This window comes from Hypanus sabinus, chromosome 10 (genome assembly GCF_030144855.1).
Source record: "Hypanus sabinus isolate sHypSab1 chromosome 10, sHypSab1.hap1, whole genome shotgun sequence".
NCBI lineage: Eukaryota > Metazoa > Chordata > Chondrichthyes > Myliobatiformes > Dasyatidae > Hypanus > Hypanus sabinus.
In genome coordinates, this window is record NC_082715.1 from 106,497,688 (window position 1) to 106,512,618 (window position 14,931).

The 14,931-nt window shown below is 48.2% G+C and overlaps 1 protein-coding gene across 1 annotated transcript in view; it reads left to right on the forward strand.

Annotated features, from left to right (window-relative positions):
• The window catches only part of pex6 (peroxisomal biogenesis factor 6), a 35,415-nt gene extending 20,696 nt beyond the window's left edge, over nt 1-14,719 (forward strand). Inside the window, exons 10-17 of the mRNA XM_059983473.1 lie at nt 3-138; nt 717-922; nt 8,638-8,699; nt 9,279-9,387; nt 10,424-10,540; nt 12,707-12,784; nt 13,899-14,038; nt 14,218-14,719. Of these exons, the coding sequence (XP_059839456.1) occupies nt 3-138; nt 717-922; nt 8,638-8,699; nt 9,279-9,387; nt 10,424-10,540; nt 12,707-12,784; nt 13,899-14,038; nt 14,218-14,354 (985 nt within the window). The 3' untranslated portion in view covers nt 14,355-14,719. The remainder of the gene's footprint in view (nt 1-2; nt 139-716; nt 923-8,637; nt 8,700-9,278; nt 9,388-10,423; nt 10,541-12,706; nt 12,785-13,898; nt 14,039-14,217) is intronic.
• The last annotated feature ends 212 nt before the right edge of the window (nt 14,720-14,931 follow it).

A 14,931-nucleotide genomic window follows, 5' to 3' on the forward strand; every position in this document is an offset into this window, starting at 1 on the left:
AGCTTTCCAGGAATTATTCCCAGTGAGCAGGAGGAGCTGGAGCTGTGTGCAGCCGGGGTGACCATCCTACAGGAAGACATGCACAGAGCATTGGAGGAGCTGCAGGCAGAGCACTCACAGGCTATCGGAGCTCCCAAGGTTGGTGTGGGGGGGATCTTCCTTGACTCCTTACAAATCACCATCCCTGAGGGGAAATGGGTAGGGGACTGGATAGTTTGGGTTTGTTTCCTTGAAACATTGAAGGATGGGATGGGAGCTGATGGAGGTGTTTGAAATGATTTGAAGGAGAGATAAGGCAGACAGTAGAAAATGTTTCAACATAGCAAGATTGTATAAGACCAGAGCACATGTTTGGCTTTAGGGGAAGGGGTTCATTTCCCAGAGGGGTTTGCACCTCCTGAGGGGGTTTGGAGGCAGAGACACTTGAAAACATTGAAGTATCTGGATGAATACTTGAATCAAAAAAGGGTGTGGATTAATTATTGATAAATGAGATTAGTACAGATGGGTCTTTGATGGCTAGCATTGACTTGTAGGGTCCAAGAGTCTGTTTGTACATTACACAACTCTGTCTCTTTTAATGGGCTGAATTCTTGTTAAATCTGTTCCTACCCTCTTCCAGACTCTTGCATTCTGCTGTAGAAAAGAACTTTGGGCTAGGAGCCAGTTGGGGCAGAATGGCAGACCTGACCTACCATGCTGCTCCCTGTCCACAGATTCCAGCAGTGAAATGGCAGGATGTGGGAGGACTGGAGGTGGTCAAGCGAGAGATCCTGGACACAGTGCAGCTTCCCATTGAGCACCCCGAGCTGCTGAGTCGAGGTCTACGCCGCACCGGACTGTTACTGTACGGTCCTCCTGGGACAGGCAAGACACTACTGGCCAAGGCTGTTGCCACCGAGTGTGCCAGGACCTTCCTCAGGTGAGCTGGGCCCTGGAAAGCTGGGTAAAATGGTGTTATTACTGCCACATGTACTGAGATACAGTGAAGAACTCTTCACTAGTGCTGTAAAGGGGGAGGGGTTTAGACTAGAGTTGCAGAAGGACGGGAACCAGAGTGCCAGAACAGGTAGTGGAGAGGTTGTGGAGATAGATGTTGTTAAGACCTCAAAATCAGGAGTCAATGTATATTTCAAAGCAGGAAGTATCATAGGAAAGGCAGATGAGCTCAGGGCTTGGACCAACACATGGAATTGTAGCCATTAGTGATACTTGGTTGTAAGAAGGACAGGACTGACAGCTCAATACTCCAGTGTTCCATTGTTTTGGACGTGACAGAACGGGAGGGATTAAAGGAGGAGGGGTGGTGTTACTAGTCGGGGAAAATATCATGGCAGTGCTCAATCAGACAGACTGGAGAGCTTGTCTAGTGAAGCTTTACGGGTGGAACTGAGGAATAATAATGGTATGACCACATTAATGGGGCTATATTACAGACCACTCAATGATCTGCAGGAACAAATTTGTAGAGAGATCACAGATTGTTGCAAGAAAAATAAGATTGTTATAGTAGGAGATTTTAACTTTCCACATATGGAAACATAAGGTTGTGATAATAAGCTTGTATGTGCCCTTCAGAATAAAAGATAAAGATAACAAGTTTTAGGAACCTTAGCTTTCAAGAGATATTGAGGCCCTGGTTAAGAGAAAAAAGGTGTATAGCAGGTGCAGGCAGGCAGGAATAAATGAGGTATTTATGGAGAATAAGAATTGCAAGAGAACATTTAACAGAGAAATCAGGAGAGCTAAAAGATATTGAGGTCTTAGCAGACACAGTGAAGGAGAATCCTAAGGGACTCTTCTACAGATATGTTAAGGGCAAAAGGATTGCAAGAGATAAAATTGGTTCTCTGGAAGACCATAAGATATAGGAGCAGAATTGGGCCATTTGGCCCATCAAGTCTGCTCCACCATTTCATCATGGCTGATCCAATTTTCCCTCTCGGCCCCAATCTCCTGCCTTTCCCTTGTATGCCTTACGCCTTGACAGATCAGCAATCTATCAAACTCTGCCTTAAATATATATAAAGACTTGGCCACTGCAGCTGCCTGTGGCAAAGAATTCTGTAGATTCACCACTCCCTGGCTGAAGAAATTCCTCCTCATCTCCATTCTAAAAGGATGCCCCTCTATTCTGAGGCTATGTCCTCTGGTCCTAGATTCTCCCACCAAAGGAAACATCCTCTCCACATCCACTCTATCAAGGCCTTTCACCATTTGATAGATTTCAATGAGGTCACCCTCATTCTTCTGAATTTTAGCGAGTACAGGTCCAGAGCCATCAAACACGCTTCATACAACAAGCCATTCAATCCTGGAATCATTTTTGTGAACCTTCTTTGAAACCTCTCCAGTTTCTAAGATCCTTTCTAAGATAAGGGGCCCAAAATTGCTCTCAGTGCTCCACATGAGGCCTCATTAGTGCTTTAACATTACATCCTTACTTTTATATTCGGGGTAGAATCTTTAAGATCAGAATTGTAATCTATGCATGGAGCCAACAGAGATAGAGATGTTAAATGGATCTTTTGCATCTGTATTTATTCAGGAGATGGACACATAGATGGAGTCTATAGAAGTGAGGCAAAGCAGCAGTGAGGTAATGGGCCCTATACAGGTTACAGAGGAGCAGGTGCTTGTTGCCTTGAGGCAAATTAGGGTGGATAAATCCCCAGAGCCTGGCAGGGACCTCTCAAGCCCTGTGGGAAGCAAGTGCAGAAATTACAGGGTTCCCTAGCAGAGCTATTTAAATCATCCTTAGCAATAGGTGAGGTACCGGAGGATTATAGGATAGCAAATGTTGTTCTGCTGTTTAAGAAAGGCTCTAAAAATAAACCAGGAGATTATAGGCTGATGAGCCTGACATCAGTACTGGGGAAGTTTTTGGAAGATATTCTGAGGGACCTGATATATGAGTATTTGGATAGACATGGACTGATTAGCGATAGTCAGCATGGCTTTGTGCATGGTTGGTCATGTCTAACCAATCTTGCTGAGTTTTTTAAGAGAGTTACCAAGAAATTTGATGAAGGCAAGGCAGTGGATATTGTCTTCAAGGACTTTAGTAAGGCATTTGGCAAGGTCCCACATGGGACGTTGGTCAAGAAGGTTCAGTCACTTGATATTCATGATGAGGTAGTAAATTGGATTAGACATTGGCTTTGTGGAAGAAGCCAGAGAGTGGTAGTAGATAATTGCCTCTCTGACTGGAGGCCTGTGACTTGTGGAGTGCCGCAGGGATCGGTGCTGGATCCGTTGTTGTTTGTCATCTATATCAATGACCTGGATGATAATGTAGTTGATTGGATCCGCAAATTTGTGGATGACACCGAGTTTGGGAGTGTAGTGGACAGTGAGGAAAATGATCAGAGCTTGCAGTTTTGGACCAGCTGGAAATGAGCAAATGGAATTCAATGCAGACAAGTGTGAGGTGTTGCGCTTCGGTAGGACCAACTAGGGTAGGTCTTACGCAGTGCGTGGTCGGGCACTGAGGAGTGCAGTAGAACAAAGGGATATGGGAACACAGGTCCATAATTAATTGAAAGTGGTGGCACAAGTATATAGAGTTGTTAATAAAGCTTTTGGCATATTGGCCTTCATAAATCAATGAACCAAGTACAGGAGATGGGACATTATGTTGAAATTGTATAAGACCTTGGTGGGGTCTAACTTTGAGTCTTGTGCACAGTTTTGTTCACCTATCAACAGGAAAGATGTAAATAAGGTTGAAAGAGAACAGAGAAAAAATACAAGGATTTTGCCAGGGCTGGAGGACCTGAGTTATAAGGAAAGCTTGAGTAGGTTAAGACTTCATTCCTTGGAATGAAGAAGATTGAGGTGGGGTTTGGTGAGGTCTTGCCTTTGTTTTTCCACCAATATTGGGTGGAACTACAACTAGAGGTCATGGGTTAAGTGTGAAAGGTGGAAAGTTTAAGGGGAACATGAGAGGAAACTTCACTTTAGAGGGTCATGGGTTTAGAAGGTGCTGCCAACACAAGTGATGCATGCAAGCTCAATTTTAATGTTTAGGAAAGGCTTGGATAGGTATATGGATGGTAGGGGTATGGAGGGCTATAGTCTGGGTGCAGGCTGAAGGGAGTAGGCAGTTTAAATAGTTCAGCATGGACTAGATGGGCTAAAGGGCTTGTGCTGTACTTTTCTATGACTCCGTAACTCTGACACATCTTCAATACTGTTCATACAGATCAATTCATTATAATAGTGCATTGAGGTAGTACAAAGCAAGAAAGTGTTACAGAGAGAGTGCAGTGCAAGCAAGCAGGAAGGTGCAAGAGCTGATTGAGGTAGATTGTAACATAAAGAGCCCATCTTATTGTACTAAGGGATAGTTCAGTAGTTTTATAACATTGAGATAGAAGTTGTCCTTGAGCCTGGTGGTACCTGCTTTCAGGCTTGTAGGAGTGGAGAGAAAAGAGAATGTCTGGGGTAGGAGGTATCTGTGATCATATGACCATAAGATATAGGAGCAGAATTATGCCACCTGACCCATCGTGTCTGCTCCGCCAGTTCATCGTGGCCAATCCAATATTCTTCTTAGCCCCAATCTCCTGCCTTCTCCCTGTATCCCTTCATGCCCTGATCAATTAAATATCAATCAAGCTCTGCCTTAAATTTACACAAAAACTTGGCCTCCACAACTGCCTGCGGCAAAGAATTTCATAGATTCTCCACTCTCTGGCTAAAGAAATTCCTCCTTACCTGCGTTGTAAAAGGACACCCCTCCATTCTGAGGCTGTGTCCTCTGGTCTTAGACTCTCCCACCATAGGAAATATCCTCTCTACATCCACTCTATCAAGGCCTTTCACCATTCGATAGGTTTCAATTAAGTCACCTCTCATTCTTCTGAATTCTAGTGAATACAGGCCCAGAGCCTGTATCAAACACTCTTCATATGACAACCAGTTCAATCCTGAAATCATTTTTGTGAATCTCCTTCGAACCCTCTCCAGTTTGGCACATCCTTTCTAAGATAAGGGGCCCAAAACTACTCTCAGTTCTCCAGAAGGCCTCACGAGTGCTTTATAAATTCTCAACATTACTTGCTTAAAGTCCTCTTGAAATGAATGCTAACATCGCATTTGCCTTCCTTACCATAGACTCAACCTGCAAATTAACCTTCAGGGAATCCTGCGCAAGGACTGTCAAGTCCCTTTGCATCTCAGTTTTTTTGTAATTTCTCTCCATTTAGAAAATAGTTAACCCTTTCATTTCTTCTACCAAAAGTGCATGACCATGCATTTTCCAACACTGTATTACATCTGCCATTTCTTTGTCCATTCTTCTAACCTGTCCAGGTCCTTCTGTAGCCTCTCTACTTCCTCAAAGCTATCTGCACCTCCACCTATCTTCATATTGTCTGCTAACTTTGCAACAACACCATCAATTCCATCATCCAATTCGTTGTCATATAATGTAGAAAGAATCGGTCCCAACACAAACCCCTGTGGAACACCACTCGTCACCCGCAACCAACCAGAAAAGGCTCTCTTTACTCCCACTCTTTGCCTCTTGCCAATCAGCCACTGCTTTATCCATGCAAGAATTTTTCCTGTAGTACCATGGGCTCGTCGCTTGTTTAGCAGCCTCATGTATGGCACCTTGTCAAAGGCCTTCTGAAAATCCAAGTATACAACATCAACCGATTCTCCTTTGTCTATCCTGCTTGTTATTTCTTCAAAGTATTCCAACAGATTTGTCTGGCAAGATTTACCCGTGAGGAAACCATGCTGACTAAGGCCTGTGTGCCTCCAAGTATCCTGAAACCTCATCCTTAATAATCAACACCCAACATCTTCCCAACTGAAGAGTTCAGACTAACTGGCCTATAGTTTCCTTTCTTCTGTTTCTCTCCCTTCTTGAAGAGTGGAGTAATATTTGCAATTTTGCAGTCTGCGGGAACCATCCCAGAATCTAGTGATTCTTGCAATGGCTCCACAATCTCATCAGCAGCCTCTTTCAGAACCTTGTACACCATCTGGTCCAGGTGACTTATCTACCTTCAGACCTTTCAGTTTCCCAAGAACCTTCTCTCCAGTAATGATAACTTGACACACTTCATGACTCATGACACCTGGAACTTCCACCATACTGCTAGTGTTTTCCACTGTGAAGGCTGATGCAAAATATTTATTCAGTTCGTTTGCCATTTCCTTATTCCTCCCCCCTCCCCCACCATTACTAACTCTTCAGCATCATTTTCCAACAGTCTGATATACACTCACACTTCTCTTTTACCCTTTATGTATCTGAAGAAACTTCTGGTATCCTCTTTAATATTACTAGTCAGCTTACCTTTGTATTCCATCTTTAGCTTCCCAGTCTTCTAACATTCCACAAATTTTGCTCTAATTTATGCCCTCTCTTTGGCTTTTGTTAACTTTGACTTCTTGTTAGCCATATTTGTGTCATTTTTCCTTTAAAATACTTCTTCCTCTTTGGGATGTATATATTCCTGTGCCTTCCAAATTGTGTCCAGAAATTCCAGCCATTGCTGCTCTGCCATCATCCCTGTCAGTGTTCTTTTCCAATCAATTCTGGCCAACTCCTCTCTCATGCTTCTGTAATTCCCTTTACTCCACTGTAATACTGATACAACTGACTTTAGCTTCTCCTTCTCAGATTTCAGGGTGAATTTGATCATATTATGATCACTTACCCCTAATGGTTCTTTTACCTTAAGTTTATGAATCAATTTTGGTTCATTGCACAACACCCAATCCAGAATAGCTGATCCCCTAGTGGGCTCAACCATGAACTGCTCTAAAAAGCCATCTGGTAGGCACTCTAGAAATTCCCCTCTTGTAATCCAGCATCAACCTGATTTTCCCATCTACCTGCATATTGAAATCTGTCATGACTATTGCAACATTGCCCTTTTGGCATACAACTCCCATCAGAGTCTTTTTACTCTTGCAGTTCCATTGCTCTGTCCATAATGATTCAACATCTTCTGACCCTATGTCACCTCTGTCTAATGATCTGCCTTCCTGCCTGTCCTTTCAATACAATATGTATCCTTGTACATGAAGCTCCCAGCTATAATCTTCGTTCAGCTATGATTCAGTGATGCCAACAACATCATACTTACCAGTCTGTAACTGCAACAAGTTCATCTACCTTATTCTGTATACTGTGCACATTCAAATCTAACACCTTCAGTCCTGTATTCACCTTTTTCAATTTTGTCCAGTCTCTCCTCACTTCACATTGCCTCTGTAACATATACAACATGCTAAAGGGGAGGAACTCAGCAGGCTAGACAGTATCTATGCAACAGAGTATACAGTCGATGTTTCTATGTCCCCTTCAGCCTCTCAAATGATCTGGAATTCATCCAGTTCCAGCCAAGCTTCTTACCACAGATCATTAGAAACTGCAGCTGGATGCACTTCTCGCGGTTGTTGTCGTCAGGGATACTGGAGGTCTCCCATGGAATGGGGATCATTCCACTATCCTGCCTGGCACCTAACATAGAGCTTTTCTTTGCTTTCTCTGACTAAAGCCTCTCTTTGCTGAAGACTCGAAGAGCTGAAACCTCAAGATCACCAGCTTGACTCTGTCCACTCTTACAGCGGCTGCTGCGCTTGCCCCTGCCTTCCTTTAATGTGCTCTTGCTAATCAATCCCAAATGCCGATTAGTTGCTGGTCAAAGCTCTTTATTGCTGTAGCAGCCCGCTGCTCCCTTTTCTACTTGGGCAGTGGACCTGTGAAATCCCCTCCGTTGCCACAAATGATTTTATGCAATGCTTGTTTTTATGTTGGCTGCTTTACCGAGGGAGAGAGGAGTGTACACGGTCCTGGAGAGGAGGCTGTTTTCTGTGATGTGTCTATGAGTCTATAGTTTCTTGCAGTCAGGAGCAGAGCAGTTGCCATGCCAAGTTGTGATGCATTTGGATATGTTGCTTTCTATGGTGCATCTGATTAAAACTGGTGGGGATCAAAGGGGACAGGTCACATTTCTTTAGCCTCCTGAGGAAGTAGAGGTGCTAGTGTGTTTTCTTGGTCATGGTGTCTACCTGATTGGATTAGGCCAAGCTATTTGTGATGTTTACTCCCAGGAACTTGAAACCCTCAACCCTTTGGACTTCAGCACCATTGCAGGTGGTGTACATAGCCCCCCCGCCCCTTCCTGAAGTCAAGGACCAGCTCTCTTGTTTTGGTAACATTGAGGTAAAAGTTGTTGTCAGGACTCTCTCTCTCTCTCTCTCTCTCTCCTTCCTGTACTCTGACTCATAGTTATTTGAGATATGACCCATTACTGTGGTGCATCTGCGAACTTGTATATGGATTTAGAACAGAATCTGGCCACACAGTTGTGAGTGCGTAGGGAACAGGGTAGGGGGTGCAGTGGGGCACCAGTGTTGAGGATAATCGTGCTGACTTCCCTTATTGCAATCTTTTGGTCAGGAATCGAGGATCTGGTTGCAGAGGGGACTGCTAAGCCACCCCATTCCTGCAGCTCCCACTCCTTCATCTCTCCTTTCCCTTCAATCCACCATCTCCATTCTTCCCCTCCCCTCCCCTCCATCTTCTGAGACTCCTGTACCTTCTCCCTCTGTTTTTCCCTTATCCCACCTCCCTCGCACTGTGCTCATCTTTCTCCCTCTCTTCCTTAGTGTGAAGGGACCAGAGTTGATCAACATGTACGTGGGGCAGAGCGAGGAGAACGTACGAGAGGGTAAGGGGCTCGATGGCTGGGGTTGGGTGGTGGGAGAGGAAAAGGACACAGCGGATGTGCAGAGTGGTTAGGTAAGCTGGGGCTCAGGGCAAAGGAGGAAGTGTCAGCCTGTGATGTGCCTTGTGGAGGAGGGAGAGATGAGCCGGGAACAGGGCTGCAGGTGTAGGGTGGGGTATCCCTACTGGTGGTGGTTTGGTGGTGGGATTGACCCTGTGGATAGTGGAGGTTGGGGGTGATCCTGTGCTGATGTGCCAGAGGGTGTTTTCTGACCATGTACAGTAAACATTGCATGATGGGGGTCAGAGCTATGAGCAGGGGTACATGCTGTGGGGTGAGTGTGGTTCCCCTCGGGGGTGTTAGGTGTAGGGTAGGGACAGGAGCCGGGGTAGAGTATTTTATAACATGTGGGTCTGAGGACCAGGGTCCAGCTTTAGGGGGCGGGTGTCTGGGGATAGGCTGAACTGGGGTGACAAGAGCAGAGTAGCATGCAGTTCCTGGTATGGGGGTTTGGGCTAAGCTGGGGCTGCCGGAGTAGTGTACAGCAAACGGTTCCAACTTCTCCTGTTTTCTGGCCCCCAGTGTTCAGCCGGGCACGGACTGCATCCCCCTGCATCATATTCTTCGATGAACTGGACTCGCTGGCCCCCAATCGAGGTCGGAGTGGAGATTCTGGGGGTGTCACGGACAGGTACATTCACTACGCCTCCCTGTCCCTTCCGTCCCACAAACCTGACTGAGCACTGTTACTGCACAACCCCTGTGCTGTCTCTGTCTTATCAATGGGCAGCCTCCTTCCCTCTTCCTCCCCTGTCCCCCACCTCCCATATCTGCCCCTTCCCTAACGAAGCAGTAAGTTCTGGATGCAACAAGATGTGGACAACGTTCAAACACGGGCTGATGTGTGGCAGGTAATGTACAGGTCATTAAAGTGCCCGGCAGGGACTACCTCCACCAACAGATGTTCAATAGCATTCCCATCCCCAACATTCCCACAATCGACATTCACAGGTTACTAAGCACAAATTTAACCAGGTCAACCATAAATCCTGTGACTACAAGAGCAGGTCAGGCTGAGCGACTCGCCTCCAACACCCCAACACGTTATCACTGTCTGCAATACTCTCCGCTTGTCTGTGTAAGGATAGAACCACAGCTGCCAAGAAGTTTGAGCCAATTGAAACTCAGAAGAAAGACACGGGCAGCTGTTTGGCGCATTAGGTGCACGTGCCCTCCTTATGATTGTCATTTTTTAGTGTCATAGAAGCGGGTTCCGTGCCCGACACCTGGAGAAAAACCACACGGAACCGGGCACAGAGGCTCACTAAAATTAATCATGGCAATATCTGGTAGTGAATTGAACTGCAAGGCCAGGTGCTGTCCAAGCATGAAAACTATACACTTCAGTATGGTATTTAGAGAAGAATTCTGGACTTGTCGGTCCTGTGTCCAGTCAGGAGATGTGCGCAAATGGAGAGATAGCAGTCAGAAGATTGTGGACATCTATGTTCAAAGATAGATAACAGCTTTATCTGCACTCCATCTGCTGTGGGTGCCTAGAGCTTCTCTCCATTCCCATACCAACCTGTCTGTCCTTGGTCTCCTCTACGGCTAGGGTCAGGCTAAATTCAAGCTAGAGGAACATTGAGTTCTGATGTGGAACTGCAGAGATCTGGATGGGATTGGTGTGGAACAGCAGCGGACTGACAAGTCTGTTCCTATCACAGGGTGGTGTCTCAGCTCCTCGCTGAACTGGATGGTCTTCACTGCTCGTCTGACGTGTTTGTAATTGGAGCCACCAATAGACCTGACCTTCTGGACCAAGCCCTCCTCCGCCCTGGCCGGTAGGTGTGGCACGGTTATGATGTGGGCAGAGGCTCTGGGGATTTGGGGGAACTGGATTGCAGAGATCTGACGGGGGCAGTGGGGAGAAGAGCATGCCTGGGATGCTGAAGGAGTGGACATGACCAAGGGAAGGATAACAGAGGCAGTTGGGGTGACAGGAAGGGCAGGGTATGTCAGCAGGTATAGGAATGCACTGAGAACTGCTGAGGAAAGGATGGGAGGGGTTATCAGCCACAGTCCTCTGTGGTTGGGGGTGAAGAGAGGTCTGGTGATAGGGTGGGGTGATCCGGCAGTGGCAGTACTGGCTGCTTACTGAGGACTAGTGAAATCCGGTGCATGGACTGGTTCAGGTCAGGAAGTCAAAAAGGTCAGTGGGGGAAGTGGGAGTGAGCAGAGAAGAGGAGGGAGAGGTTGAGTGGATTGATAAGATCACTGTCAGTAAGGGGGAGTGAGTAGGGGCGCAGGAGAGGTCCGGTGGGTAGCAGGTGTCACAGTGTCGGAGGAGTGGAGCACAAAACACTTAGTGGGCCAACAGGAACGGGAGAGAATAAAGGGGTTGAGGGAATGGGGAGAAGGAGTATGGTGTGGGGTGGAAAGAGAAGGGCAATGAGCTTAGAGGCAAGAAGTGGGAAGTAGAAAAGGGTTGGGGTGGGGTGGAAGAGGGTAGCATGGAACGGCTGGGGTGTTTGGAGGGTATTCTGGCAATCCGGCTGTCTCCATTGTCTGGCGCAGTCTGATGTTCATTCACCTCCGTCTCTGATGCTGTCTGATACTCGGTCCCTGCTGTTTCTGGCGTGTCTGATACTCGGTCCCCGCTGTTACTGACATTATCTGATACTCAGTCCCCGCTGTTTCTGACATGTCTGATACTCGGTCCCCACCGTTTCTGACGTTGTCTGATCCTCGGTCTCCACTGTTTCTGACATGTCTGATACTCGGTCCCCGCTGTTTCTGACATGTCTGATACTCGGTCCCCACCGTTTCTGACGTTGTCTGATACTCAGTCTCCACTGTTTCTGACATGTCTGATACTCGGTCCCCGCTGTTTCTGACATGTCTGATACTCGGTCCCCACCGTTTCTGACGTTGTCTGATCCTCGGTCTCCACTGTTTCTGACATGTCTGATACTCGGTCCCCACCGTTTCTGACGTTGTCTGATCCTCGGTCTCCACTGTTTCTGGTGCTGACGGATACTCGGTCCCTGCCATCTGTGGAACCATCTGGCACTCAAGCCCTGCCATCTCTGGCGCTGTCTGGCATTCATTCCCCTCCATCTCTCGTGCCGTCTGACTCTCGGTTCCCAGCCGTTGACGCTGGGTCCCCACCATCTGGCGTTCGTTCCCCTCCGTCTATGGTGCCATCTGACTCTCGGTTCCCAGCCGTTGAAGCTCGGTCCCCACCGTCTGGCGTTCGTTCCCCTCCGTTTCTGGTGCCGTCTGACTTTCGGTTCCCAACCATTGACGCTCGGTCCCCACCGTCTGGCATTCGTTCCCCTCCATCTCTGGTGCCATCTGACTCTTGGTTCCCTGCCGTTGACGCTCGGTCCCCACCGCCTGGCGTTCGTTCCCCTCCGTCTCTGGTGCCGTCTGACTCTCGGTTCCCAGCCGTTGACGTTCGGTCCCCACCGCCTGGCGTTCGTTCCCCTCCGTCTCTGGTGCCGTCTGACTCTCGGTTCCCAGCCGTTGACGCTCAGTCCCCACCGTCTGGCGTTCGTTCCCCTCCGTCTCTGGTGCCGTCTGACTCTCGGTTCCCAGCCGTTGACGCTCGGTCCCCACCACCTGGCGTTCGTTCCCCTCCGTCTCTGGTGCCGTCTGACTCTCGGTTCCCAGCCGTTGACGCTCAGTCCCCACCGCCTGGCGTTCGTTCCCCTCCGTCTCTGGTGCCGTCTGACTCTCGGTTCCCAGCTGTTGACGTTCGGTCCCCACCGCCTGGCGTTCGTTCCCCTCCGTCTCTGGTGCCGTCTGACTCTCGGTTCCCAGCCGTTGACGCTCGGTCCCCACCGTCTGGCGTTCGTTCCCCTCCGTCTCTGGTGCCGTCTGACTCTCGGTTCCCAGCCGTTGGCGCTCGGTCCCCACCGTCTGGCGTTCGTTCCCCTCCGTCTCTGGTGCCGTCTGACTCTCGGTTCCCAGCTGTTGATGCTCAGTCTCCACTGTCTCTGGTGCAGGTTGGACAAACTGCTGTATGTAGGGCTAAATGAAGACCGGGAGTCTCAGCTCCGTGTGCTCCAGGCCATCACACGCAAGTAAGTACTGTGACTGCCCCGGCACTGTGTGCTCTCCAGACTAGCATGGGGCTGAGCAATCTATTCTCTGGTTAATAGAGGACCGCCTGGAGACCAGTGACGCCTCCCTTTGAGGGATGTGAAAAAGCCCATCAGATATCTCCAGTGCCATCTCTATCCCTCTGATGCCTTTCACCCATGAGTATTTGAGAGAGTGGCATTTGCAGAGGGTTGTCTGAAATAAGGAGAAAAGTGCAGTGACATGCTGGGATAGGGAGGATAGTTCCATTCAATGTGGGAGGGACTCTGCTGAGGGAGCGCTCCACTGTGGGACAGGAGATATCCTGATCCATTTCTCCAGAACAGACCCAGTCTGAGCATCCTTAATCCTGAGGAACTGCAGTAGATGATATAGTTGATATCCTCTCAAATCCCTCTGCAATAAAAGTCGGTACCGTTTGCTGTCCTAATCATTACCCTTTAGTGAGTGGTATACATGGACACCCAGGTCCCTCTGCACACTCCATTTAAACAATACTCCATCCTACTCTTTATCAAAGTAAGTGACCTACCATTTGTCCACCTCTGTCACATCAGGGCTTGTTCACCTCATCTGCCTGTATCTGATGAAGGAGCTGTGACCTGAGCCATTAACTTTGTTTCTTCTCTGCTGACTTGCTGGGTGTTTCCAAAATGTTCAGTTTTATATCCCCCATAGTCTACTGATCTTTGTTCCATCAGCTGGCTTGCCCACTGCATCTTTGGTGTCTTATCAAAGGTCTCAAAGTCCAAGTTTAACATTGCATTGTGGGAGGTGCACTGAGGCTGTGGGGATCTCTCTCAATTCAGTGCCTCAGCACAGGTCTCATGTACTGAAGCAGAGGGGACGCTCCAGTCCCTTGCACTCTGGCATTGTTCAAGATCTGTGCACTGCTCTGATGTGTCCTGCATTGAAATGTCAGCCCAGCATTGCCACTGAGGACTGGGAGCAGAGAGTTGGGGTGGAATTGGTTGGAGAGGGCAGTATGGTGAGGAGTTGGGAGCACCATCGTCCAGACTCAGCCAGGGTTGAGGGAATTGGGCAGGGCGGGTGGCAAGCATGCTGTTGTTCATCTCTTTCTCTTCTCTCTGACAGGTTCACATTGGACGCAGCTGTCAGCCTGCCCCACGTGGTAGAGCAATGCCCACCCCAGCTGAGCGGAGCCGACCTGCACTCCCTCTGTAGTGAGGCCATGATGTCGGCTGTCAAACGCAAAATTATCCGCATCGACCAAGGTTTGTGAATCCCCAACTCCCCACCTGTTTCCATCTTTCTCTCTGCCCCGCTCCACCACCTTAATCCACATTACTCCTTGTTTATCCCTTTACTCCTCTATTTTCCCACTGCCCCTCTCCCACCACCCATGTTGTCTCAGATGTTCGCCCTAGATTTACTGGCCCCCTGTGTGTTGCAGGCCTGGACACTGAGGACTCAGAGTTAGCCCTGTTGCCCGAGGACTTTGACCGAGCCCTCAGCACCCTCCAACCATCTGTCTCTCAGCAGGACCTGAACCATTACAGGCTGATACAACAGAGACTATCGACCCGGTGACCAGCGTGCTGACATCTGACAGGGCAACATCCAGTGGGATCAGTTAACCTTTGTGGGTTAATGGGTTTCAGATGGTTGGATGGGGGACTAGACTGTTTCCCTCATGGGAACATGTCTAATGGTCAGGCTCCATGTGTGGGGATCACTGGCGAGCCAGATTTATAACCCACCTCTGAATACCCCTGAGACAGTGGGAGTGAGCCACTGCCATCCTACTGGTGAAGATGCTCCCACAGAGTCAGTGGGGAGGGAGTTCCAGGGTTTAGAACCAGTGATGAAGTAGTAACAGTGATATACTGTATTACTACTGGGTGTAAATAAAATTATTCGTGATTTTTGTGACCGCTGCTATTTATTTCTACAGAATAAATGTTTAAAATATTTACAGAAATAACACTTGACTTATGAAGGATGCGTGAGTGGCATACGGAGCCAATAATAGGGATATCCACTCAGATCCCAGACAGAGAGGATCACCCTGAGAGACTAGGAGGTCAGATGACAGACACCAACAGTGCCGAGGAATGAAGCAGGGCAGTTGCAGAGTCATCCAGCACAGACATGGGTTCTTTATCCC